The sequence below is a fragment of the Felis catus genome, chromosome D1 (assembly GCF_018350175.1).
Source record: "Felis catus isolate Fca126 chromosome D1, F.catus_Fca126_mat1.0, whole genome shotgun sequence".
NCBI classification, from domain to species: Eukaryota; Metazoa; Chordata; class Mammalia; order Carnivora; family Felidae; genus Felis; species Felis catus.
In genome coordinates this window covers 96,826,127-96,853,882 of record NC_058377.1, presented here as the reverse complement: position 1 = coordinate 96,853,882, position 27,756 = coordinate 96,826,127, and the positions used below count along the sequence as shown (strand labels likewise).

The following is a 27,756-nucleotide window of genomic DNA, read 5'->3' as shown; positions in this document are numbered from 1 at the left end:
GGATGAGGGCAGGGGCTTTGGTCCCCGCTGAACCCCCAGCTCCCCGAATACCGTCTAGTGCAGCAAAGAGCTACCTGAATGAATACCTGCTGAGTCAATGAACCGCGGACGGGCAGGTTCTGCTGGGGCCACAGACACTGAAGGCCTGCTTTCCTCCTTATCCCTGTAATAATAAACCCCAGCCTCTCCAGCCCATTCACTGCCCTCCAGAGCCTCACGCACACCGTCTCTAGCTCTGACGTCATCCTGCCTGGTAGGCTGGGGCACAGCCACCTCACAGAGGCTCAGAGAGGCCCAGGGGCAAGCGCCGAGCTGGGGTATGGAAAGCTGCACGCCCCCAATTCCACGCTCTTTCCCCTGACGCATGGGGCACGCGTGCTGACGCAGGCGCGATGCTCGTTCATTCACTCAGCCAACAAATCTCCCAGGTGCCCGCCGCGTGCCAGACGTTGTGCTGGGCTGCTGGGGGTACAGACTGATGAGGTCCCGACAGCGAGGAGCTGACCTCCAGTGGGCTGGGGCGTGGGGGGGCCATACGTAAACAGTACAGATCTCTGGTTTGGGGGCAGGCCAAGAAGCCACGAGGCCGGCTCAGGTAGAGAGCCATGGGGCAGGGAGTGGGTTGGCTGGGTCGGGGAGGCCGGTCTGAGCAGCTGACATGTGAGCTGAGACCAGGATGGAGAAGTGACCTGGTGAAGACCTGAGGGGAAGGCATTCCAGGCCGTGGGAACAGCAAGGAGGAAGCAGTGGGCCTGACGTATTTGAAGAAGGAGAGACAGAAGGCGAGGGTGTGAGTCTGGCAGTAATATGCGTGAGGCAGAGCGAGAGGGGCCTGATGGCATGAGACCCTCTTCAGGGAAAGAAGACCCTCTTCTTTCCCAAGAAGCCCATCACATCACTTGCGACAACAGGGCACAGCTCCTGCCCACCTCCAGCCTGCCGGCCTGGGATGCGCTCTACCCAGAGGCCGTCACGCGCCTCCCATTGGCAGGGGCTGCGGACTCCTCCCACGACAGCCCCTGCACTCTCAGGGAGACAGCCGGGGCAGGATGTTTCCAGAAACCTGGTGGGCAGCCTGGAGTGTATTAGTGTGGGTTCCTGGGTCTATCACAACTAACAGACTTCCCTGGGGACCACCTGGAATCTGGAAGTTTAACCTGCTCTCCTAATGACTCAGCCGTGGCCAGGGCTGACACAAGTGACCGTCAGCAGGGAGAACACTGGCCGGCTCTCTGGGGGACCTCGGAGAAGCTGAGATCCCCACCCTGGCCACCGAGGGGGTGTTAGTGCCCTTAAGAAAAAACTACAAAGCCGAAATGTGGGTGGATAGGAGGGCCTGATTCAGTTCCACTTCCTGGTCACAGACAGAGTGTTCTGGAGCTCCGGAAAAGCCCTGTACAGCCCACTCCATTCTCGGGGTGCCAGGGCTGGGCTGCCTCCACCCAGTTCCTCACAGAAGCCCCCAGGCAGGCGGGCAGTGCCCCTGCTGTGGTGAGTATAGGGGGCTCCGGGCACTGAACCAGTTTTCATTCCAGGCTCTCGGCAATCGGCACAGGCAGGGGGGAGGCCGTCAAGTGTCACTTTCTCTAAGCTTCCCGGGTTTGGGTTCCTCCCAGGGACACCTCCCAGAAAAAAGACACTGGCACTGCCTAGAATCCACTGTGTGCCAGCCAGAACAAGGCCCTTTATCCGAATCATCTGCTTAATTTCCACAACAGCCCGATGAGGGTAGATTTACATCCCGATTTGTCCCTACGAGCCTTGAAGCCCAGCGAGGCTAACAGGCGACCCAGGTGCCCAGGGCTGAGACCCCAACTCGGGTTCTCCCCCAGGAGGCCAGCCCAGATGTGGGGTCTCGGTTTCTCAGAATAGTTAGTGGACATCAGTCCCTGACCTCACCCACGGTCTCAGGCTGGCCCTGGTCTCGGCATCTGGACTTAGGAAGGGGACAAGTGGACATTCTGGGGTGGCCCTCCACTGTGCACAGCAGAAACATCTTGGTCTCACCAGGCCTGGCAGCTACCAGTGAGGTAGGAAGGGACCCAGGCTGAAAGGGACTGGGGCTCAAATCCCAGCTCTGCTGCTAACGGGCTCAGCCTGGGCAAGCCGTTCTCTGGCCTCTATTTCTTGCTCTGTGAAATGGAACGAAATCCTACTTCTTAAAGATGTTGTTATAAATGTAATCGCTTGTGTAGGGTTTACTTTTCACCAGGAGCTGTTCTAAATGCTTTTCATGTATGAACTCACTGCATTTCTCACCATAACCTTGCAGTATATATTCTATTATCCCCATTTTCCAGATAAAGAGGCACAGAGAGGTGAGGTAACTTGCCCAGGATTACCCAGCTAGTAAGTAAGCAGCAGAGACAGGATTCAAACCATGGCAGCCCAGCTCCAGAGTCTGTGCCCCTAACCACTGCACTCACTTCCTCTCATTCAGGCATGAATGTGTGGGACCCTGCAGGACAGGGGCTTGGGGCTCCGGGAGCTCAGGACCCATGCCACCTGGTTCATATCCCAGCTCTGCCTCCTAGCTGCGTGTCCTTGGACAAGTTACTTCCCCTTCCTGTGCCTCAGTTCCCCCCACTGTAAGATGTAACGCCTCGCCCCATGGACCCACGGTTAGGTAAGGGAAGAGCTATGTCATGCAGGCCAGGGACACAGGTCCCAGCTCTGAGCCTCACTTTGTGTGTGATTCTTAGGAAGTCTTTTTCCTCTGGTAGGTTAGTGTTTACAAGCCCTGGCTGGGGAAGCACCTGGGGAGCTTTTTCAAAACCATAGTACTCCAGGCCCCCACCCACACATCAATGGAGTCAGATCCCTGGGGGCCCTTGTATTTGTGAAAACATTCCAGGTGCCCCTAGGGGACCTCTAAATTCTGGCAGCTCCAGAGTCTGAGAACTGATGTGGGAGGAGGCGGGAGAAGTGGCAGGAGGTTCCTGGAGCCTGGGGCAAGGTGCAGAGGGCAGGGATGCAGTGGGCAAGCCGGACCTTAGACTCTGCCCCATGGCGTAGTGCCTGCTGGGTGTAGGCCACGGCCAGGAAGTGGGGAGCCTGGGCCTCATCAGGGCCCATGGAGGGTGGGCACGGGGAGCGTGGGCACCCCGCCGGGGCGGGAAATGCAGACCCTAGCCCCAGAATGGGGGTACAGTCTGCAGCCCCTCAGGAAGAGGCCAGACTACCAGCCCCAGGCCACATCGGATGTGGCTGGAGGGTGGATCCTCCTTGCTTCCTTTCAGGTCTGAGGGGCGGCCTAGCCCCCTGGGGCCACAGTGACAGGTGTGGCCTCTCCATCACCCATCCTAGCCTGGTTCCGCTTTATTCAAATCAAGCAGCTGTCACGGGCCTGAGTCCAAACCTGCTGCCTCAGCAGCAGCTGGGAGGGAAGCGAGCCAAGGATGCACTCACTGATGGGAGTGGCATCCCTGTGCTACTCGGGGGCCCTCGGCCGTGCCTCCCTTCCACCTCAGGGCAGCCATGAGATCAATGCAGCAAGCCTGGCAGGCTTCCTGGAGGAGGCTGTGTGTGTGTGTGTGTGTGTGTGTGTGTGTGTGTGTGTGTGTGTGTGAGAGCAGACCTGGAAGGGCTCTTGTCAGCGGTGCAAGAGTGCCTTGGGCTTCTCTCCTGCTTCAAGAGTGAGAGAAGGGGCCTCCCTGCTGTGGTTCCCCTACCATGGGCAGCGGTCAGGACCAAAGCTCTCGGGGTTCGAATCTCACACCTGTCACTCGAAGCTAAGTGAACTTGAGCCAGGGACATCACTCCTCTGAGCCTCCTTTCTTCATTTGTAAGGCAGCAACAGAAGAGTCCCTACCTCATGGGGCTCTTGAGGGACTAAGGCAATTGTCATGTGTAAAACGTTTGGCCCCATGCCTGGCGCGTAAGGAACACAAACAATGGTTGCTGTGCCCGGTGGTTTCCTCCTCAGCCCACGGGCCCCAACAGTCTGACTGGCACCAGGCACATAGTAGGCACGTCACCAAATCCTGACAATCCGTCTTTCCCGGCCTTTCCTCCATCTACCAAAACTGACTGGGGAGGGACTGTTGCCCACATTTTGCTGAGCCGGCAAATGGAGGGAAGGAGAATATAAGAGGCTTTCTCAAGGTCAGGGCTGAGGGAAGGGCCGGGAATGGGAGAGCAAGCCTCCCTCAACCCCCCACTGTTCTCCAGACAACAGCAGCTTTGTTTAGGGAGGGAGAGAAAATTCCTTCTGAAAACCCCTGCAGAGGGGGCCCAGGGCAGAGTGCTCAGCACAGGACTTGGGCCAGGCCCTGAGGGCAGCTGGAAGAGGGACCGGCTTTGAGGCTCAAATCCTCCTGCGATGGCCCTGCCTGCTGCCCCGGACCGCCACTCCAGAGCCAGCCGGGCAGGGGGATCAGAGGGGTCCTTACGCAGCACAGAGATGAAACTGCTCCTGTCGGCCAGGATCCACACCCCGAAACCCAGGATCACCGCGCCCAGGATCTGGAAAGAGAGGGTGCAGTCAATGGGGGCCTCTGAGGGCCCTGCGGGCTGCCCCTGCGGGCTGCCCCTGCAGCCAGGCCAGGAGGACACGGCGGGGGGAAGGGGGGGGACACCACCTCCATCCCCGCCCCAGCCCAGGGATGTCAGGGTGGCCTCAGGCCCTGCACCCCAAGTCCCGGCGCACCCCAGCCATCCAGACAGCAGGGCCTGCCTCCAGTCTCCCCCACCGCAGGCCCATGGGTGGTTAAACCAAGTCAATCAGCCTCCCCCCAGGTAAAGCCCTCCTGTTTTACCTCCTGGCTCTTCCCCAGGGCCATCCCCCTCCCTCCCCCAGCCCATCTCAGGGGCCACAAACATCCCAAACCGCCTCTGGGGAAAACCCTGCACGGACTTGAACATCAAGGCCCACTTGCCACTTGCCCCTCAGAGCTCGGCTTCCACAGGAGCCCTCCTGACTCCCCCAGGCCGGCCAAGGGGCCCCTACTCTGTGGCAACCACTCCTGCACCCTTCTGAACAGCCATTCCCGCTGGCCTTATTTTCTTTTATTTTTTCAAAGTTAACTTACTTATTTTGAGAGACAGAAAGCGTGCCTACACACGAGAGTGGGGGAGGGGCGCAGAGAGAGAGAGAGAGAGAGAGAGAGAGAGAGAGAGAGAATCTCAGACAGGCTCCACACTGTCAGCAGACTCCCAGCTGAATCCCACAAACCCGTGAGATCATGACCTGAGCCGAAATCTCTAGATGGAAGTTCAAACCGGCGGACTGAGCCACCCAGGCGCCCCTCCTACTGGCTTTAACCAGCTGTGTGGGTCCTTCTCAGGCTACATGGTGAGCTCCCTGAGGGCAGGGCTGGGCTGTATGCAGCTCTGTATCCCCAGGGCGCCTATCTCACCAGGTGCTGAGTGCTCAGGAAAAGAACCAACGAGGAACCCACTGTAAAGGCAGGAGTAGAAAGGTAAACCTGGGGAGAATGGGTGGCATAGGCCCAGGGATTCCCTGCCTCACACCAGGGTGGCCCCCAACCTGAGCCTACTCCCCAGGTGGGACCCCAGCGGAGGCTCACATCCCCCCAAGCCGGCTAAGGCTGGGGAAGTGCCTGTAGTCGGGGCAAGAGCACAGGTTCCCTTTGGGAGCAGAGGACCCTGCATCACCCCACAATGCTGGCCTTCACCTGGGGCCTGGCCTGAGCCCACCTGAGGGTCCTAGCGTGCCACCTCCCGCCTCCATCACAGGCCCTGGGCTCCCTGCGCAGCCATCAGGTCCTAAGCTGCGAGGCCAGCAGCTGCTGATTGAGCCTCAGGGTGGGGTGAGCACCCCAGCCCACGGGGCTTGAACAGCCTTGCTGTGCTGTCATTAAAGCCGGAGCCAGGACCACAGTAAGGAAGACGGGGTGCTTGCCTTGGGCATAAGAATTAAGAGGACACACACACACACACACACACACACACACACACACACACACAAAGCCCAAGATAAGAATTTGCGGCAATTACTTTTAAAAACCAAAATTCATTTTAAAAATCTATGATGAATGAATGGGGCGCCTGGGTGGCTCAGTCGGTTAAGCGCCCGACTTCAGCTCAGGTCATGATCTCGCGGTCCATGAGTTCGAGCCCCGTCGTCGGGCTCTGTGCTGACAGCTCGGAGCCTGGAGCCTGTTTCAGATTCTGTCTCGCTCTCTCTCTGACCCTCCCCCCGTTCATGCTCTGTCTCTCTCTGTCTCAAAAATAAATAAACGTTAAAAAAAAAAAAATTAAAAAAAAAATAAAAGTCTATGATGAACAAAATATCAAACTTTTAAATAAAGGCAGGATCGGTACCAGTGATGTTTTCCCTTCTGAAAAGAGCGGAACCCTGAGAGGGCACAGCGCGGGGCTATTTCTCGTCCCCAAGTGAGGGCCTCACGCACCTTGCCCTAGTCTTGACCCCCTTAGAGACAGTAGCAGCTGATGGCAACCCTACATTTGTCCCCCAGTGTCTCCCAGCAGGTCATGAGTCCCCTCCTCCCTCCTTGCCAGATGGGCCCTGTCACTGTCATTTTGCAGATGGGGAAACTGACGCCCCGATTTGCCAGAGGTCGCCCATTCCTCCCATCAGGGGCTGAAAGCCGGGTCTATTACTCTAGGCCAGACGGTGGCCTCAGCAGGGATACCCGGGGTCTGTCCTGGGTCTTCACCTGGAAAGCCAGCCTCTGGGGACAGTGAGGCTACTGGGACCCTGCTGAGCCGGAGGGTTCGAGTCAGGTGGGGGTGCCTCGGACTATATAGCTTGCTGGGAGGAAGCAGGACTTTACAGGACTTGGGAGTTCGGTTCCCAAAGACTCCTGAGGCCCTGCCCACCCCAACTCCGCCCCTCACAGCACAGCTGGCCGATGGCCAGGCGTCAGGCCCACAGTCTGCTCCTGTGCACCTCTGACCCGTATGGCATAGCCCCTGACTTGCTCACTCCCTACACTCACAGGGCAGGGCAGAAAACTCCCTGTGGGCAAACATAATCCCAAGTAGGTCAAAATCCAGGACTTCCCAGCTAACTTCCTCGGCTCGCCTCAAGACACCCAAAAAGGAAGTCCCCGGCACTCGTCCATTCAGCCCCATGTGGGTCTGATGTCCAAAGACTGACATCTGTGTGGCCGGACCAGCCGCCAGGCTGTGAGTCAGCCAGGAACAGCCCCAGCCAGGCAGCCAACCAGAATGGGGGAGGCACCCTGGCACTCTCTTTCTCTGTGAACCAAGGCTGAGACCATGGGGCACCCCCACCTTAACTGACAACGCTCAGCCCCCCAGGTCCACCAGGATCTCCCCTCAGGGCTCAGCCGGGAGCCAGGACCCTTATAGCAACGGCTTCCCCCAGAACAGTACGGCATCAGGAAGCGGCTTCTGGGTTTCTGTGAACCTAAGAAAAGCTGACTGGGCAATTTTCTGGGAAGCCCGGGGTCAGCAGGGAGCGTAGGCAAGGATGAACACGTGTACACGTATGCATATACGAACACACACAGCAGCCAGAGCGACTCTTCCAAACCACAAGTCTGATCACGTAACTACTTCCCACCATGCACCAAATAAAACCAGAATCCTTCCTGGAAGGCTTGCAAGGCCCGCACCCCGGAAAGCCCCACTCTGCCCCCCCCCGCCCCCATACGGGACTCATGCAGAAGCCCGGACTCCTCTCTCCCCACCCCCCACACATAACTCCAGGGAGCTGTAGCTGGCCATCCTGACAAGGTCAAGTGCCCTAATACCACCTCTCCTGGGGGGCACATCCTTCATGCCCAGCACACGGGACAAATGCCGTCTTATCATCCATTTGAATAAATACTTGACTGGAGCCCCCCCCAGCTCCACCAGGAACGTAGGACAGAAACCATGGCCCTTCTGTTGGTGAGTGACTACCCGGGACCCATGACAGGGTCTGAATATGCACAGGTGTTGAGGACACACATGGCGAACGAGGGAGGAGTGAGTGAGCGAACAAACGTGCACTGTCCCTCTAAGTCTCTCCTTTCCCCTCCCCCTCCTCTGATGAAAGCTCCCCTTCTCCCTGCCCACCCCCCTCACATCCTGATAGGCCATCCTGGACCCCAGCACGCAGGGGGTTAACACCTGACTCCTGCCAGCCCCCAAAACTCTGGCCGGAGACAAGCTTTTCCAGTCTCTGGCTCCACGGGGCAGGCTAGGAGCAGGATGGGAAGGTACCCCTCGGCCAAAACCATCAAGCCTGCTTCCTTTCTCCAGTCTCTACCCCCTCCCTCCCACTGCACGGGGTGAGACGGGCTGTCTGTGTCCCTGGACTCCAAACCCCGGCACTCCCCAGGCTGTAGCCCAGACCCCTGTCTTCAGTCCCTAGAGTCCCCAGGGGTAGAACCACAGCACTCCCACCCCCCTGTCCCCCAGTCCTGGCCGGACTTGAAGCCAGGCGCAGGCCCAGGAACCAAGCACCTGCCAGGGAAGGCTTGGCTCCGGCTGCATCAGCAACTGTTTTCCAGAGGCTCGGCCCAGCCAGGAGGGACCCGACCGCCAAGCTGGGGAAGCCCAGGTGCCCAGGCCCTGGCTGCGGTAGCTTCTAGAGCCGGCTGCCATCCGGGGAGGACAAGAGCCACAGCAAGGTCTCAGAGGAGGGGGCTGGGTGGACAAACGGCCCAACAGGCAGCACCACAGCTGTGCGTGCGCGTGCATGCACATAAGGGTGTGTGTGTGTGTGTTTGCGTGTGCCAACACACTCCTAAGTATCTGTTGGGTTACGGTTATGACGGGGGATTTAGAATGACTCTTCACTTTCCAAACTGTCTATGATCCTGTGTAACTTGACATAAAACGTCTTTTCCCCACAAGTCATTCATGTCTATTGTAGGAAGATTTGGAAAACGCAGAGAAGCACCCAGAATAAAATCCAAGTTCTCAGGAATCCCAACACTAACACGGAGAGGCATTTTCTTCCCCTCTCAGAAATATTCGTGTGTGTGCGTAATTTTTAAAAATTAAGTTGGATTATAATAAACATCTTCTTTTTCAGCCTGATTTTTAACAGTATAGGGTAAACCAGCAACAGAGGAGACACAGCCCCTAGCACCACCCTCTGGCCACTCCCCCACCCCATCACACACACACACACACACACACACACACACACACGCACGCACACCCCAACATCATCCTTGCAACTCCAAGCAGGAAGAATCAGTCAGTGCCAGGCCAGAGAGGAAAATGGAGGCCCCAGGAAAACCAGCTCCAGATGTGCACTGGGCTTACATCTGGGCGGCCCCATGGCTTGGGGACCTGGTGAGGCCTGCCAGGGTGGGTCTGGTGAAGGGGCACTGGGTCCCCACTCTGGCCCCAAGCCTGGTCTCTCCTGCACACCCTCTGGGAGCTTGGGTGTGCCCCCCACAACAGGCGTGAGGGAGGAGGGGGGCAGCTGAAATCTCGAACCGTAACAGGAGTTCTTCAGTGGGGACACAGGTAGGGGAAGGGCCAGGACAGGACGAGAAAGATTTCAGAGAACTCCCTGCTGATGAGTTAGGGGACACCCAGCGGACTCTTCCACACCCGTGCCTACTTCCAACCCTGACTGCCCAGGACCTCGGTGCTGGGGACACGAGAGGAGACAGCTGGGAGAGGCATCCAGTGCTCCACCACAGAACCAGCTGGAGCGTAGGCAATCTCCCGGCTGCCCCACCCGGTTCCGTTTGCAGTGGTCTGTCCTCGACCCTCGCTGACCATGTCCCACTGCCATCGCTGGCCTGGAGCGTCTGGAGGGTCCTCAGGCTGGGCTGCCCCCAGGAGGAGAGTCTCTGTTGGAGGCAATCGGCTGGTGCTGGTCGTACTTACAAAGAAGAGCAAGTTGAAGAGGAAGAGAAAGTATTTGGTGACTTTGATACAGGCTGACCCCATCCTGCTGGTCCTGGAGCTCCCTGGGGAGGAGAGAGAAGGCAGGTAGGTCAGGGCCAGGCTGGGCCAGGCGGAAAGGGAACAATGCTGACCGCTTTCAGTGACCCAGCGGCCCCCAAATCATCCCAGCTCATCCTCACGGCAATCCCAGAGGGAGGAACTAACACGAGGTCTTGTTTCATGGTACCCGGAGGCCCAGAGAGGTTCGATGCCTGGCCCAAAGCCACACAGCCAGGAAGTGCGGGCCTACAGGCCAGCTCGGTTGCTTGATGTTTGACAGTTAGTCTGGGTTGGCCACTCAACTGGGCAGGGCCTGGAGGGAAGTCACGTAGGACCCTCTTGGGCTTTGGAAATGCCCAGATGGATGCTGGTCAAAGGGAGGAGGCAGGGGAGTTGGCAGGTGGTTGCTGGAGACTCAGAGGTGAGACCGTAGCTTATGGCACAGATCTGCAGCCCCGTCTGGGGCCAGGGGGCTGCTGGGAGGGAAGGAGAGTTCTGGCTTCTTAGAAAATGGACCGAGTGCGCCCTCCACCTTTTCCTCAAAGAGAGAACAAATATGCGTGGTAGAACATCCAACGAATACAGAAAAACACAAAGGGAACGAAAACTTTTATCTTACCCCAGAGATAAAAACTGTCATCATTTTAGGAGCTATACTTCCAGCATGTGTGTTTAAGAGATGGTTTTAAACAAAACCGGGCTCACACTGTATAGAGTGGTTTGTAACCCTTTTTCATTCTACAATATACTATCTCTGCATGCTGATAAAATGTTCTATGACACAACTTTACATGTTGTGTAGGATTCCATACTGCTGATCATTTGACACTCTGGAGAGCAAGATTCCGCCAGAAAACTCACGTATAAGCAGCATTTTGCAAATAATTTCCGGAGGTTTATAGGCCCCACAACGCTCGCTCAGGAACCCCCAAGGATCCTAGGGTTAAAGCCCCGGATACAGATATATCACAAAGCATGTAATCAATACTCTATGATTAGACCCATGGTTGTTCCCAATTTCTCACTGTTTTCCTGGGCAATACACTCGTGCTTCTGAAACACAAACCATGCTTGAGCACACTGGCTGTATCTCCCCACACTGATGGACCTCGGGCCGGAAGAGGGAAGCTGGAAGCTGGCTGCCCTCGCCCCCTCCCTGAAGCCATACAATCCAGGAATGACAACAGCCCAGCTCTTGGGCTCCGTGGGGCGAAAGGAGCCAGGGCCGGGCAGCTGGGGCCGGGACAGCTGCATGGGGCAGCTGCACGGGCAGAGCTGGGCTTGGGGGTGGGGAAGCAGGCACTGGGCCCAGTGCTGTTCCCACTGCCCTGCGGACGGGAGGTGGAGGGGCAGGCCACAGAGCAGAGGGGAGGAGGGCCAAGGGGTGGGCTTTACCCCTTCCTCCTCTTGCAAGGGTAAAAGGCAGCCCTAAGCCTTGTGAATACATCCTGTCCCTATGGAGGTCCCCTCTGCCTTTTCTGCATGTAAGGATCTTCTATCCTTGCCAGTGGGAGGTCCGCTTTCACTTTCTGCACCTCCGGTAATGGGGGAGAGGGCTTAAGGGGGAGGGCCCACCACCTCCCAAGGGACCCAGTTCAGTTTTCTCACGTCTCAATTAGAGAACATTTTCTTTAGCTGCCTTTCTGCGCGTCACATTTGGGCACACCATGAAGCAAAGCCGTCCAAAGAAGGAAAAGGCTATCTGAGTGGTAATGAGCGCCCTGTTACAAGTGGCATGGAAGCAAAGCCTGAACAAAGGCTTGCGGGGATTCAAGTGCAACGTGAGGAGAGGGGCCTGAACGGCTCTTCCAGTCTACCAGGGTCCAAGGCTGGGGTCTGAGAAACGCAGGGACAACAACAGGGAGTTAGGAGCCAGGGAAACCCCGGCCATAGCAACTCCACCCGGGGCCTATCCCAGATCCGGAGCGGGGAGAACAGGGGCTCCCTGTGTCAGGAGGTCTAGAGATCTGAGATCTTGAACCGAGGCCTGGCCTGAGGGAGACCTGCAGGGGACGGTCCCCATGAAGGAGCGTGACTGTCCTCTTCTCCCCCCTCCAGCACAGAAGACCATAGGTTCTTCATGAACTTGCGCGGAACAAGAAACAGCAGAGGAAAGAGTCTCTCATGGAGGGGAAGGGGGCGTGTTTCTCATGCTTGCCTGGCTAGGTCTCCTCCCTGTAAGTGACGCGGGACGCCCCCAGGGGCTGACCCAGGCTGAGCCCCAAGCAGTCTACAGACAGGTCACGATTCACTGGAAGGAAGAGCCTCTTGGAGCTCTGGCAGCGGCCAAGGGCCCGAGCAGCGCGCGCTGGGATCTTGTGCAATTGGAGAAACACGCAAACAGTCTTTGGCAACCGTTGTCTGTCTGTTTCTAGGCAGTACGGGAAGGGAGTTTCTACACATTCCACTTCCACATCCTCTGCTCAGGCTGGGGCGCCAGGGCAGCCTCACAGAGTTGTGGGTGCTCAGGAAAGAAAGGGCAGTTGGCGGACAAGAGTAAATTCTGGGCCCGCTGAGTGAGAAAGAGTGGCCGCCAGTGAGTGGCACCGACTCCAGGAGGCCACCCGCGTCTCACGCGCCCAGAAAGGGAGGGAGGTGTTCCTATCCCCGGAGGCCGTGGCTCAGAGAGGTGAAGTAACTCATCCAAGCCGCACAGCGCCCAAGCAGGGGTGGGCTCCAGAGCCCAAGACCCTTCCCCTGTGAAGTGCGTCCTGTCTGAGTGGCCTCGACTATATAAAGGGATCTCTGGGGACGGCTGGGGTTCCCAAGCAGGCAAGAAGGAGACAGAACCTGCTAAACTGGTATTCACGGATGCTCCAGACTCTGAGCAACCTCGCTGGTCTTGGGCACTCACATGAATTGTACTAGACATTGGGCAAAGCCCTTCCGTGTCCTATAAGCAAAGAAAGGCACAGAAGGGTGAAGGAGCTTGTCCCCAGTCACTGGTATGTTGACCAGCAAGGGCAGAATTCAGGCCACCTAACCCCTTAGGCCACCCCATCTTCTCCGGGAGGCAGCTGGGGAGGGGGGGTGGGGCTCAGATGTTAGAACAGGAGCCAGCAGCCCCATGACCGGCAGGCAGTTTGGCCAATCCGGGAAGCCCCAGAGGCTCCCTGGGGATCTCCTGAGGGAGGAGAAGGTGCCCAGAACCAGTGGCACACTGGCCGACATCCAAGGGTGCAAAGTCTCTCTTCCCTGTAAGGTACAGACATTTCCCCCTCAAAGCGACACGGAGAAGACGGGTAGCCCCAAGAAGGTCTGGGGGGTCACAGCCCAGGCTGAGAACGTGCCCAGGTGGCTCTGTGACGGGGTGTGGCAGCAACATCAGGAAGCTCCCTGAGTTGCTCAGATACTGGCTCTGCCAACACATGGCCACAGGGAAGGGACTTCTAGGTCCTCGTTCTCCTCACCTACAGAATGAGGGGCCTGACTGAACCCACTGCTGTAAACGGATAGGTCAGTACCTCGTACGGCCAGGGCTCCCTGGGCCTGTGTCGATCGGTACTTGTGGAAGAGGTGAGGGTTTCATTTGCAGATGAAGTTGAAGAGAATGTTATGCTTCCTTGTGTATACTTTCCGTAAACACTGGAGGGTCTGCCCACGCCTCCTGGCAAGCGTGTATGGACGGCCGGCGACACAAGGGAATGACACGAATGCGCGTTTTATTGGAAAATTCCAGAGCAGTCTCCGACAGCTGTCTGGGCAGTAGGTAGGAGGGACTGTTTTATGTTATACTTTATAGCAGGTAAATTGACCATTTCTACACAACCACAATTTAAATTGACCAAATGCACCATTTTACGCCAAACCAATTTGTACTGTGAGATTACTGGGCGGATATTTTACCAACGCCTACTCATCCTTCAAGACTGACTTCAGAAATCACCTCCAGGAAGACGCCTCTACTCCAGCCAGCCTTGTCTCTACCACCGTAGTCACCTCGTCCCTGTCAACACAGATTGCTGGTTAGCCACGCCCCCTCTCCGCTTCCTTCCGATAGCTTCGGATACTGGATTCGTCGTTCCAAGAACAGGTTCCGGCGTTAGAGGGCCTGCCTGGGTTTGAATGTAATTCTCTCATCTCCCAGCTGTGTGATCTTGAACAGCTGACTTAACCTCTCTGAGCGTCACCTTACTCATTTCTGAAAGGAGGAAGATGAAACCCATTTGGAAGCTTTGTCCGGAGATTAAATTAGATAATGTGGATAAAATGCCTGGCATATGGTAGGCTTTCAATAAATGGAGGTTACCACGAGAATTCATGATGCTGTATGGTAATTGTCTACTTCATCGTCCATCTCCCCTGTGAACCGTGATACTTTGAGGGGAAAGACTATGTATTATTTATGAGAACAAAGTAGGCTCCCAGCAAATGTTGCAGAATCAAAGATGGAATGGGTGGCTGGACAGAGCCACGGATGGGGGTTGGCGGTGGGAGGATGCAGGGATAACTGGCGGGCTGGATGGATGGAAGGATGATGGACAGATGGATGGAGGGATGGGTGGAGGGGAGGATGGAGGGATGGTGAAGTGAGGAGGGACTTCCCCATAAAACACCAGGACTTTCAAGTGTTCAGCCACCTGAAAGGGGTCTGATACCCACGGCCCCTGAGTCAGCGGAGACTGTCTTTAGACCTCCTCTGTCCTCATCCAAGGGGTGGGGTGGGGGTTTTGTGGGGCGAGCTCCCTGAGCCAGCTCTGGGTGCCAGGACCCACCGCCAAGGCTCCTTCACTTTCCCCGAAGCCCCCTGGGTACAGGAAGCAGGACTGGGAAAGAGCTGGTGTCTTCGTGAGCACCGCTGTCCGTGTGGGGCACCTGAGAATTTGCTCTCGTAGGGTAGGAGGCTCGGTCTGTTCCCCACCTGAGGACGGGGAGGGGGAGCAGGGGCCCTCCAGCCTGACCCTGGAACACGCATGTCCCCAAACGGCCTCGTGGAAAACAGTTACGTGACGGAGCGGCACCTGCAGGCCCAGAGTGGGGAGGTGCGGGTTCAGTGCCCACTCTGGTGGGACACGGGGTACCGGACCCAGCGCGGTGACCGCCCTCCCTGGGCCCGCCTCCTCACCTGTGCGATGCCGGGCTGGAACCAGATCAGCGTTTCCTGGAGTGGCGCCTCACAATGAGTCCTCGAAGACGCGCTGTTAAGAACAGGTTTGCTGTCACCGAGTCTGTAAAGTGCCACTTCTTCTCCCCGAGAGCCACCACACGTTAGGCTGTTAACATCCTCAAGATCGCCGCGGCAAACACTGCTGAACTGAAACCACTTTTCACTTAATAGCCCTCAAGGCCACACGGAGCACGTCTTAGGAAATGCCAGACCAGAGGCGCCTGCTCAGGGGCCGGCGCTAAGGATTCTAAGTGCTGCAGGGTTCGGGGGCCAGGGATGGGGTGGGGATGGCCTTTCCACCCAACAGCTGTCCCAGGCCAAACACCTAAAAGCCACACCCACCCACACTCCCTCTCCCTCCTCCCCCTCATCCCGTAGCCTGAAGGTGTCTCCTCTAGTCCCACACCTCACCCAGCCCAAATCTCACCTCCTGCCTGGACCAGTGCAGCTCCCTGCTGGTCACAGGCTCCACTCTTGTCCTCCCCCATCCCTCATCCACGCTGCAGGAAGGGGTTTGAAAACGGTAAACCAGGCCTTGTCACTCCCCTGCCTGCAGCCCTGTAACCTTGACGTAGCCAACATGTCCCCTATAAAATCCAGCCTCTTAGGCAGCAGGCGGGGCCCCGTCTGGTTTGCCCTGCCCCTCCCCTGTCCTCAGCACTGCACTGCCTTGGCCCTCCCCATACACGCGCTCATTCCTAAGGCCACTCTTTTCTGTGACTTGGTACACTAGGTCCTTGCCTGCTTCAGAGTCTTTGTCCTGGTGGTTCCCCCAAAGCTCCCGGCTGGTTCCTCCACTCCCTATAGGTCAAGTTCCCTCCTCCCTGAGGCCTTCCCTGAACACCTCATCTGCACAGCAGAATCCAAACATGCCAACATCCAGCCCCCATCCCTGCCCCAACCAAGTTGTCCAAATCTCAGGTTGGGGTGAGGGGGTCTCGCCTGCTGACTGTAAGGAACAGCACCCTGGACACTGGGGCCTATCACATGGCCTGCTCACCGCGGTTAGCTTATTGGTTCACTTAGTGCGTCTAGAGCCCCCATTAGAACACGGCTCCTTCAGGGGAGGGCTGTGTCTGTCTCACTCACCCCGGATCCCAGAGCCTGGAGCAGTGCCTAGTACGTGCTAAGCGCTCAGTATGTATTTGCAGGAAGAAGGAAGGGGAAGGGGGTGTCTGGGGAGCTCAGGAAAGATTTCTCAGAGGAGATGAGACAAACCAACTTTGATCCTGCACCTGGAGGTTTCTGGTCCTTAAGAATGACGTTGTTGGTTTATGGGAAGGGGAGGCTGTTTACTCCCAAGAATGGATTTTAATCTCCTCTAGGTCAGAAAAGCTGGGAGCCCTATCCCTAGACGCAGATGGGCAGGCGCGTGCTTTCCCTGGGTCACTCACCCTGGAAAGCCAAGAGGTTCGTACTTCGCCCATCTCCCAACTGGCTTAGGGCAGTGGTTCCCAATCTTGGCTGTGCGTAGAATCACCCTGGAAGCTGTACAGCTTGCTCGTGCCTGCCCGCCCCCCCCGGTCCCGAGATCCTGATTAAATTGGTCTGGGTTACAGTCCAGACTACAAGGTCTTTTAAGTTTCCAGGGGATGCTAATGTGTTGAGACCCACTGCCATCGGCCTGGTCCCCAGCGTGGCCTGGTCCCTCTGCTCCCAGTGCGACGCAGGCAGGCCTGCGGGCCCTGGGGCAGCAGGGCCTGGCCGGGGAGAATCTCACACGAAGCTCCCTGTACCTCTGCTCCTCTTGCTAGAGGCTCACGCCACCCCTCCCCCACACAACACCGGGGTGATTTATCCCAGGAGGAATATCTGTTCTGCAGAAGACCTTCCAGATCCCCGCATTTCCCAGAGGGGATGGAGACAGCAAGAGCTCACAAGTCACACAGCAAGATCAGGGCTGACGCACAGGGAGGACTTGGACATCCCCAGGCCACCTGCTGCCTGTCCTGGCTCCCCGGGCCTTCTGCATAGACAGGTATAGGACAGTCACACGGCAGCCCTTCGTTCCCACCCCCGAGCGGCCTCATATGCCTCAGCTCAGCCACATCGCCTTGGGAAACACTACAGAGCTGCCTCTGTCAGCAGATGGGCATAGTAAACGTACCCGCCCCACACAGGTATGAAGACGAACCACAGTCAGGTTCATGCATAGTAGGGCTCAGTCTGTGCTGGGCACCCTGGCCATCCCTCCCGCCCTCCCTGACTGAAGATACCAAATCTGCGCATCGCAGCCAGCTATGTGCCCTTGAGCAATCACTTCACCACGGTGCCTCAGCTTTCCCACTTGTAAAATGGACTGACTAATGGATTATGGCAAGGCTGCTAATATCTGTAAAGTGCCTGGCCCCCAGGAAGTGTCAAATAAATGCTATCAAATTACAACAATGATGATTACTACCCAGAGTCGTTGATTTCCTGACCAACAGTCCAAAGCGCTCTCGCCGGGGGTGGGGGGGGGGGGGGGGGGGGGAGGCTGGATCCAGCCTCCAAATGTATGCCTGGCCTGGGGGCCTCCGTGCCAGAGGGTGACCGCTGCTGCTCCTGGCAAGAGGGTAGGGGTTAAACAGGGCAGGGCAGGGCTGGGCCGGCCAAGGAACAGGGCCTCTGACCTGAGCACGGGCGGTGCCTCTGTCTCTGAGCCTCTGGCAGTGTCTCAGAGGCCTGAGGCCTGGAGGTCCAGCCAGTTTGGTGAGTTGACAACTGATCTCACCTGATCTCACCAGGAACTCAGAGAAAGCCTGGCCTGGCTGTTGGTTTCCGGAAACCGGCCTATCCTGCGGGCTCTCCACCTGCAAGCCAGTCCTCAGCCACTCAGCTCCCCAGTTCTCTGGACTTTGTCCTGGTCATCCACGAAAAGAGGCTGGTCACAGGTGGCTGTGTTTGTTTTCATGCGGGGCAGGTGATGTGTTTCCTGAAACCTCAGCTGGCTCCGGGGGCTGGCTTTTTGACCTCTGCACGATCTTATTTTTCATTCCCCAATCTTCCCTTTTGTTGTTGTTGTTGTTGTTGTTGTTAAAAGAGAAAAGAAAAAGTATAATAGGCCGTTTCTCTGGGCAACAGGAAAATCACAAGGCCAGAGAACGTGATTAGGCTCATGTTTCCTTTAAGACCTGAGTCTGAATCCCAGCTCTGCTTCCAACTAGCTGTGTGACCTTGAGCAAGGGGATTGCAGAACCTCTCCGAGCCTTCCCATCTCATCTCTAACACGGGGGTACGAAAGCCACCACCTCCGCCGTCCCGGGTCAGAAGACACTCAGATCAGACCCTCCCAGGAGTCACAGGATCTTAGAGCTCCAGGCCCTCCTGTTTGTCTTACAGATATGGAACCCGCTTCTGCCGCACCATCCCATGAGCCCAGGTGACGGGTCCTCTCCTAAGGACCTTAACACCTGGAGCTGGGACTGACTCCTGGCATTTGGGGGAAGAAGGCCAGGGGCACCCCAGGAACGCAGGCAGCCACCACGCCCGGCCGGACTGTGGCACAGGAGTAACAGCACCTTATAGTTTGTATCATACCATTCCCACTGTCTCTTATTTAATCTCTGCAACGAACTCCACAGAGATACTGTCATACCCATTTAATAGATAAGGAAACTGAGTCTCAGGCGTTCAGTGACCCGCCCCAGGCCACACAAGTAATTGGCTAAGCTCCCTCCTCCTCACCTGCTGCCCAAGTGAATGAAGTAGATGGTGGAGCCAGCTCAGCCCACCCTTCCGCACCCCTGCCTGCCTGCCCCTCATCCCGCCCCGGCTCCAAGGCTGCTTCTTGGCTTCCTGTCAGGAAGGAAAAGATCAGCCCCACCAATCCTGGCCAGAGCGTTCTTTCAGCGTGGCTGATGAGGCTGACAGATGCGGCCCTTCCTACGAGGCTCTGCTCTGAAACCCAGGCAATGAGACCGGCAGGCCATTAGCATGAGGAGGATGAGGCCACTTTACAGACGGTACGACACCAAGAAGCGAAGCGCAGACACCTTGAGCCTTCCAGCCTCCCCACCTGGCACCGTGCAGCCAAAGGCTCAAACTGAGGCTGAACCATAGCCTCTGACCTCTCCCTCTCCATGGCTCCCTTTCTGGACTGTTTTTGGCCTTCTTGGCAGGCTACTTGGGCCCCCTGCAGACCCTGCCCCCTCCCAATGCTGGTCCGAGGGCTTATATATTTTGACTCGCAGTGCCAGAAGGATGCCTTTGACATCACCTACTTTGTCCCCATTTCTCAGATGAAGAGACTGAGGCCCAGAGAGGACTATGAATCCCCACCCTTCTGGGGAATGTGTGTGCTCAGTATGTATGGTGGGGGAAGGGAGGGGATTGGTTAGAGCCATCTCCTTCCCAACCTGTTTCACATAACGATACACGTAGAGAAGTATCTGTTTGGTCCCTGGGGTGGATAGAGAGGAATGCTCCTGGTCTGAGTTGACCAGCCCAGGGCTCTGTCCCCATGGGCTGAGAAGATAACCAACCATCTCAACACATTGGGGACATTCACCACATCGGCTGGGAAGCCCTAACTTGGAGGAATAGTTAGAACTCTCTGAGAGGCTATCCAGGAGCCTCAGATTCGAGGGCCCCTAACAGGAAGACCTGGATGGGCCCTCAGAATTTAGCCGCCTTCCGAGGACCCCTCCCCTTCCCCGTGGCAGAGGACAGAACAATGAACCAGGTCATAGTATGGCCTTTGAATTGAGAGAGACCTAAATTCCAATCCCACTTCACAGAGCTGTGTGACTTTTGGCAAGTTGCCTACCCACCTTGAGCCTCAGTGTCCTCATCTGTAAAATGGGGCTATCAAGCCTTGGCCGGGGAAATGGTGGGATCAGCTTGCCAAACGCTCGGATGCAAGCACACAGAGACGGGGGGCTGTGGGAAGAGTCAGGCGAAATGACTCCCCTCCTCACACGGCAGGAGGAGGGTGTGCACGAAGACTGTCCCTTGAGACGTAGGACACACACGGCTTCCCGCAAACTGCCCCAGGAAGGTTCCTGTCCCCGTGAACCTGAAACAGACATCGGGCAGAGGGAAGACCGATGGATGGCATGAGCGTTTGCGGAAGCATCTCCGCGGGAGCGGTGCTTCGCTAACCTCAGCCAATCAACCCCATGCCGCTCGGTGAGGCGGAAAGCATGGCTCCATCATCCTGGGTTATCGGCGGGGGCTCAGGAAGGTGGTGGCCCTTGCCCTTGTCACATGACCTTTGTGTTCCAGACCCCCCAACCCTGGAGTCCAGGGTCCTGCCTACTTTGTGGCCCGAGGGGCGGCCCTCCCGGGGGCTCCCAAGTGGCCATCTCTGCTCAGAGTTTCCGTCCTGCACCGAGCCCACTGCAGGTCATTGAATCTCCGACTCCAGGCAGGCCCTGAGCCGGACACGGGGAGGAAGGAGGAGACCCCCCTGCCCTCAGGGAGTGCCCCGTTTGGCGGATGTGAATGGGAGCAATCACACACCAACATCATCTTAAAGCGGCACCCAGCCAATACTAACCAAAGCTAACACTTTTGCAGTTACCTGTCACCAGCAATCATGCCAAGCGCTCCACATGGCTCAGTTCACCCTGGCGATGACCCGACGAGGCGGCTTCTGCTTTTACCTCCATTTTATGGAGGGAGAAACTGAAGCTCAGGGTGGGAAAGGGACTTGCCCAGGGTGACACAGACCGTAAAGCTGGGAGTTGAACCCCACCAGTCCGACCCTTTGCTGTCATCTACACTGCCTGCAGAAACAAAGTTACAAACGATAGCCAACTAAAATAGTTTCACCAAGGCCTAACCCAAGTTCACTGGGGTTTACAGTCTGGCCTCCCAACCAACTGAAGACATTCTGGAACCACACTCGAGAGCCAGGGACCAGCTCGCACACCCATCACAGAGCCTGGAGGCAGGCGGTTAGCAAAGGGTTAACCTCTGCGTCAGGGCTGGGGTTCCTAAGACTCTGAGGCTGGGTGCTAAGTGTGCCCTAGGGAGGCAATTAGGGAGAAGGAAGGGACCCCACATGGCATCAGGCAGGCTCTTTGGTCACAGCATCCTGTCCCTAGGCACTGGGTTCAGGAAGAAAGAAAAAAGGCAGCAGAGATGCTACCTCCTCCAGGCAGCCTTCCCAGAACATTCTCCTGCACAGACTCTTTCAGGGGCTGTCTGGCAGCCCTAATTATCTCGGCATGAGGAGTTAGGGTGGGCATCAGACAGCCACGGGGTCAAACCCTAGCTCTGTCTACTCCTAACTGCCACTAAACTTTTCTGAGCCTCAGTTCCCTCATCTGTAAAATGGACTAATACCTCCCACCTCCCAAGGCTACAGTTCTCAGCGCCTCTAGGCCTGAGAGGCATTCTGGCTCCAGGGATATTTGATGGGAAGAGCCAGGGACAGACACGGGGGCGGGGTGAATGAGACGCAGTCCAGGAAAAGTGCTGCGCACATGGGTACGGGGACTGTCTCTCTCATGGGTCCTTGGGGGGAGACACAGAAAAGATGGGGCCAAGGGTACTTGGTGGGTAGGCAGAGGTAGACTGGTGGGGGTGTTGCTGGGCGGGACAGGGGAGAGGTAAGGAAAGAGAGACAGAGAATGACAGGGAGAGAGGGAGGACACAGATCCTAGGTGAAGGGAGCCTTCTGTGCATCCAGGACTCCAGCCCTCTCTGGTCTGCACAGGAAGTCCCCAGGGAAGCCTAAGGCAAAACCCGGCCAGGAATGAAGGCCCTGCTTACCCAAGCAGGATCCCACCCCAGCTCGGCCTCCCCCTACCCACTCCCCACCATCTCCTCTAGCCAACAGCCCGCCTCCCCTGTGGCCTCCCTGAGACTGGCGCCCTCCAGTTCTTACCCGCACTGTCCTTCCCCCACCAGCCATTAACAATGGCCCATTCCCTCCCCAGAACATTCTCCTCAGCCTTGGCCTCCCCCAGATTCTGGGAGCACCAGGCAGAGCCATGGCCGGAAACTGCCCCCTCTGAGATTCCCCTTCTGAGAAGTCTGGGTCTGTATCACCAGAGGGGATACTAGAGGCACTCACAGACCCCGAAGATTGCTGAAGCAGGCAGAGGACATGACCTCAGCCTGCAGTGGCTGAGCCAAAATGAGCACCCAGGTCCCAAACAGCCCCACGGAGTTCCCCAACTTGAGCCCTCAGGGCCCTGGGGAAGGGGAAGAAGAAAGGAACAGAGCTCAACCTGGGCTACCCTCTACCTTCTAATCACAGCTCTTCCCTAAACTTTAGTTTCCCTACCTGTGCAGTGGGGTAGGCCCTATGCTGGCTCCTGGATCACCTGGGGCAGGCATCTAGGACCCTTCACCCTGGAGACCTCCACCTCCTCTCAACCGGGCTCCCCATTCCCGGTGGGCATGTCTCTGCAAGGCAAAATGTAGCCAAGACTGCAAACACCGTGGATGGGGGAACGGGGCTGGGTGGAGAGGTCGTGAGTCCCAGCAGCGGGCCTGGGCAAGCCCCCTTCCTTCTCTAGGATAATAACAGTTCATTCCTGCCTTACAGGGAGGTGGGGGGTTTGAGGAATGAAAATGCTCTCGCACAATAAAGGGAAGCGTGTGATTACTGTCACCGTGAGAAGGTCCCATATGCAGACAGACAGGCGTGGAAAGGAAAGCTGTGTAGCAGTATAGAAGGGGATCTGTGTCCCCAGTGGGCCCCAGGGCCAGGCTTGGCATTCCAAGAATTGTGAGCATAGGGACCTGCTGGCGGGGGGGGGGGGGGGGGGGGGGGGGGGCACCACCTCGGTCTCAGACAGTCAGGTGGGGCCTCTGGCCCGCTCCCCTAGACAGGCTACTGCCCCCGGGCAACCCAGCACACCAGGCCAGGGGCCAAGAACTCAACGGCCTGGTGAGCCTCCGGGTGTCCAGAGGGGAAGGGGACCGTTCATGCCGCACCAGGAAAACAGACAGGTAAATGAGCCATGCTGGGCTCATGAGAGGCAGCCCTCAGGGCTTCGGGTCACCTGGATTCCCACCCCTACCCTACCGGGAAGGCTCCAGGGTGATCCTGAGAACGTAGAAGGTAGGAGTAACCCCCTTCTGAAGATCAGGAAACAGGCTCTAGGAGGGATTATGTCCAGGGTCACAACTTAGAACCGGCAGAGCCTGGTTAAACACATTTATGTTTGGGGGCACCTGGGTGGCTCAGTCGGTTAAACATCCAGCTTGGGCTCAGCTCATGTTCTCGCAGTTGGTGAGTTCGAGCCCCGCGTCAGGCCCTGTGCTCACAGCTCAGGGCCTGGAGCCTGCTTCGGATTCTGTGTCTCCCTCTCTCTGCCCCTGCCCTGCTCGTACTCTCTGTCTCTCAAAAATAAACGTTAAAAAAAAACCCTTTTTTTTTTTTTAAAAACCACATTTATGTGTGTAGCTGATTCTGTCCCTCTGCCCAATCCTTCCTCGGTTATCAGCCTAGAACACCCCCTAGCTAGAGCAGATACAGCGCAGGCCTTAGATCAAGGCCCAACCAGATACGGGCTCAAACGTGTTAGGTGGGTGGAGGCAGAATGAAGCCCGAGCTGACTGCAGGGGAGGGGAGGGGTGGGGAAGCAGAGGCATTTCCTGAGCACCTCAACCCCAACAGACGTCAGTGGTGGTAGGTACTTTGCACGTTTTATCTCATGCAAGCTTCACAACTGTCAGTGAGAAAAGTAGCTTTATTTTTAAGAGAAGGGAGCCAGAGGTCAGAGAAGATAGGGAACTTGCTCAAGGTCACCAAGTGCGAGAGCCGCAAGTGTGAGGCTGACCCTGAGGGGGTCGGCCATGCCCGGCCCACCCAGACCCAGCACCCTGAGCCCTGCCAGCCTGGTAGACCCTTCAGGGGCTCGGACCTACAGCGGCCACAGCCCCTGGTCTCATGGCCTCAGGGAGGAGTTAACTAACCCAGTTAATTGGCTCACCCACTGGGCAGAACCCAAGACAGCCGAGTTGGCTTGGCCAGAGCACATGGCTGGCCCCCGAGAGGTGGGTGGCTGGAGCTGGGCCTAGAAGGATGAGGAAGACTTGAGTCGGGGGACAGGGGAGGAGGTGAGGGCATCCGGGCAGAACTGCAGGGCCCAGACACCATTGTCTGGGAGTCTGGAAAATTCTGTACTGTGCAGAAGTACAGGAGGGCAGGCACAATCCCCAGGGGAAGCCAGGAGTTGAGGTAGGAGGGACAGCCGGGCCGGACCCCACCTCCCTCCATCAGCAGGGGCCCCAAATGGCCAGGCAGGAGACGGTAACAGGGACGGCCCGAACCACTCCATCTTCCCTCTGCAGGGTCCTGGCCCAGAGCGAGGATCCCAGTCCAGTCCTTTCCTAGAGCCCCTTGTACCCAAGAGCCACCAGCCCAGGGAAGAGCCCTGGGATGCCCAATGCTGAGGCAGAGAACAGAGAGGAGGCCAGAGTCCTCTCTCCTTACTAAGGAGACAGCTCAGGGTGACAGACCAGGCTCAGGATGGGGAGCAACGCAACACAGCTTTAAGTCCTGCCCCAGCGCTCCGTCGCTGTAGGATCCCCGGGCATCTCACTCGCAGCCTGTCATTATCTATAAAATGGGCTCAGAAATAATACCCTCCCTGCACACTTTACAGGGTGTTGGGAGGTCTGCAGGAGTCAGTGCGTGAGAAAATGTCCACTGCGAAAAGCTATAAAGCGTAAGGTATCATTAGCAAAAATGAGAACCCCCTGAGGAGGGGAGTGACTTCCCCAGGGTCACACAGCCAGACGGTAGCAAAGCGCCATTTGAACTGGGTCTCCCAGGGCCAGACGCCGAATTCCAAGGCAGCTGTGCCCCTTAGGCCGACCCTCTTTGCAGGAGTCGTGGGTAGGGCATAGGCTGTCCCCCAGCTGTACTGGTCCAGGGCCCGCCACCACTCTAGACGAGGGGGCCCAGCCTTGGAGTTCGGGATCGAAAGCCCAGCTCTGTGCCTTTCGGCTGTGACTCCGGCCAGGTTGCTACGACCCTCCATTTCGCCGTCTGTACAAGGGGGGCTGGCAGGGGGATGACTGATACATGGCTGCACAGTGTCCAGGGCAGGCCCGGCACATATTAGATGCTCGACAGAAGAGGGTTCTCTCCTCGTCCTCTGCTGTGCCTGCCAGGGGGTGGTCGGGCACACGTTTCCGTGGCTTCCCAGAAAAATGTCCAGAACAATAAGTGGGAACATAAACTGGTTGGAGAACACTAGATCTTAGAAGAAGATCATGTTACTGAATGGCTAGTGGGTAGGGGTTTGCGGGGGGGGGGGGGGGGGGTGCGGATAAAAAGTACAGCAAGACCCTGGCTCAGAGACAGTGTGGAGAAACCTGCCCTCTAAGCCCCCTCACCTGGGGTCCCCTGGGGCAGGCACAGTGTTCAGGGAAGGTACCTCTTGCTCTGCCCCAGACCGGCAGGAGAGAAGCCCAGAGTGTGTGATACACTGTAGGGGGTGGGGAGGGGTGTTGTAGGGGAGCAGGGAGAGGTGACAAGGACAGGGTTCCTGTATTGGTGCCCCTGCTGACTTTCAGGGCACCCTTGGACATATTAGGTTGCCTGTCAGAGCCTCAGTTTTCCTTTCTGTGAAATGGGGATGGCGATAAACATCTTATCCTCCTGCACATAAATATATAAATAGCACATGCTGGAAAAGGTGACTGGGGTGGAGGCAGGCAGAATGTGAGTTCAGGCCTCACACAAGCCTTTACTAAACAGGACAAGGTTCCTACTGTCGGCAGGACCAGGAGCTGAGACTCACCACACAGCCTCCCCTACTCCATGGATTCTCAAATTCTAATTCCCAGACCAGCATCTCCTAGCAACATATTAGCAATGCAACATTCCCGGGCTGCAACTCAGACCAATGGAATCAGAAAGCCTTGTGGGTATGATCTGTGCTTTACCAAACCTTCCAGGAGATTCTGCCACATGTCAGAGTTTGAGAACCACTGGACCCCTCCTGACCCAACTCCTACTCCAGACGAGCGTCCTCCCACAGGTTCCTCTTCCCATTCCCTGGCTCCCCGAAGGCTGTTGGGAAGGAAGGAGTCACCATGGAGAAAGGTCATTAAATAGTAAAGAGATCTCATAATTAGTTAATGACACCACAGGCTCCTGGAAAGGAGACAGGAAGAGGGTCAAAAGTCAGACTACGATTGAAGAGGAAAAGCTCCCCCATATCTGTCTTTCTCTTTCTGTCTCTTACACACACACACACACACACACACACACACACACACACACACACACACACAGAACCAGCCTCCTTCCTTCCATGCACTTGCTCCCTAGCACCCACAGACACAGTGCCCTCTCTCTCAGGTAGTGCTGGAGCTAAGTGTTTGGGGGGGGGGGGATTACATTCTGGTGGGTATTGGGGAAAGGGCTTATGGTCCTCAGACCATGAGTTTAAAACCCACCTGACTCGAAAACCACTTCTAGGAATTCACTCCGCGGAGAGCATTAGATTTGAGCGCAAGATATACGTAGGGACAAAGTGGCCACTATAGCAATGTGGAAGCTAATGAAAAATTCAAAATGGCCTAAATGTGCAACAGCAGGAGAATGCTCAACTGGGTCATGGTAGATCCACGGGGTGTGTTGCTATGGAGCGGGGAAACAGGCTGCGGAAGAATATTGAATAACATGGAAAAATCCTCCCTCGTGGTTCCTATGGTATAATCCCAATTGTGTGTGTGTGGACACCAAACTACCCCCAGTGCTGCTTTCCGAGTTGTTATTGCCTCCTTTGCATCTATTCTCTAACTTCCAAGTTTTTCCACAAAAATTATGTCTTCAATAATTATAAAGCCTGTGTGTGTGTGTGTGTGTGTGTGTGTGTGTGTGTGTGTGTATGCCCATTTGGTTCAGATGGAGACAGATGTTTTTGGAACAGTTGACAGAAATATCTCCTTCCTACACCAGAACCACTGGCCTGGGGCCACCTCTGCTGCGAGGGGGACTTGGTCTCCCCTAGGGAGTGTCCACATTCCAGGCGGACATTATCCCAATGAGCATGATCAGGACCATGAGTGGAATCTAAGGGAGGCTGGGTTTGTTCAAATTCTATACCATATGTTTTAAAAGTCACATCTGGGGGCGCCTGGGTGGCGCAGTCGGTTAAGCGTCCGACTTCAGCCAGGTCACGATCTCGCGGTCCGTGAGTTCGAGCCCCGCGTCAGGCTCTGGGCTGATGGCTCGGAGCCTGGAGCCTGTTTCTGATTCTGTGTCTCCCTCTCTCTCTGCCCCTCCCCCGTTCATGCTCTGTCTCTCTCTGTCCCAAAAATAAATAAAAAACGTTGAAAAAAAAAAAGTCACATCTGTGCAGAGATGACAGTTAGTGGGTTCTCCCAGCCTTGAGGTATACAAACAAAGACTGGATGCTGTCCACTAGACTGGGCAGGTAGATTGACTCGATGAACCACAGACATGCCCACAAGACCACGATCCCATTAATGCAGGCACAAGCCCCTAACTTTGCCCTCCACTCTAAGCCAGGAACCCTCAAGTCAAAGCTGGGCTCAGACAGTCTGATCGAGGACTAAGCACATGGAAGTCGGAGGCCCTCTTGGCCCTCAGAGCTCCAAACAGTCCTGGAGAGCTCCTTTACGTCAGATCAGAGATCTCAGTCTCCGGGGAGGAGGACTCTGTCATTTCTCAATAGGAGTGGCAGGAGCATCCTTCATTCATAACCACCTTCATCGGTCTCTGGCTTTTACTGAGGGTGCATTCTGCACTGGGCCCACCGCTAAGCATTTCACCCATATCCATTACCTCATTTAATCCTCCCAAGGGCAAGCCGTGGTAGACGCACCACTATTGTTACCCAGCTCACAGATAAGGAAACCACGGTTCTGAGCGGTTGAGACAC

At 56.6% G+C, this 27,756-nt stretch overlaps 1 protein-coding gene across 5 annotated transcripts in view; it reads right to left on the bottom strand.

Moving 5' to 3' along the window:
• The window catches only part of CD82 (CD82 molecule), a 48,423-nt gene that overhangs the window by 12,906 nt on the left and 7,761 nt on the right, over window positions 1-27,756 (bottom strand). The window contains exons 2-5 of one of the 5 annotated variants that reach the window (XM_045039163.1): window positions 19,705-19,949; window positions 14,912-14,984; window positions 9,787-9,869; window positions 4,392-4,464 (exon numbers count right to left, since the gene is read on the bottom strand). In XM_045039163.1, the coding sequence (XP_044895098.1) occupies window positions 4,392-4,464; window positions 9,787-9,849 (136 nt within the window). In that variant the 5' untranslated portion in view covers window positions 9,850-9,869; window positions 14,912-14,984; window positions 19,705-19,949. Of the gene's footprint in view, window positions 1-4,391; window positions 4,465-9,786; window positions 9,870-14,911; window positions 15,101-17,666; window positions 17,913-19,704; window positions 19,950-27,756 lie in introns of those variants that run through there. The other 4 variants (XM_006937217.5, XM_003993191.6, XM_045039162.1 and 1 more) reach the window with 4 other exon arrangements.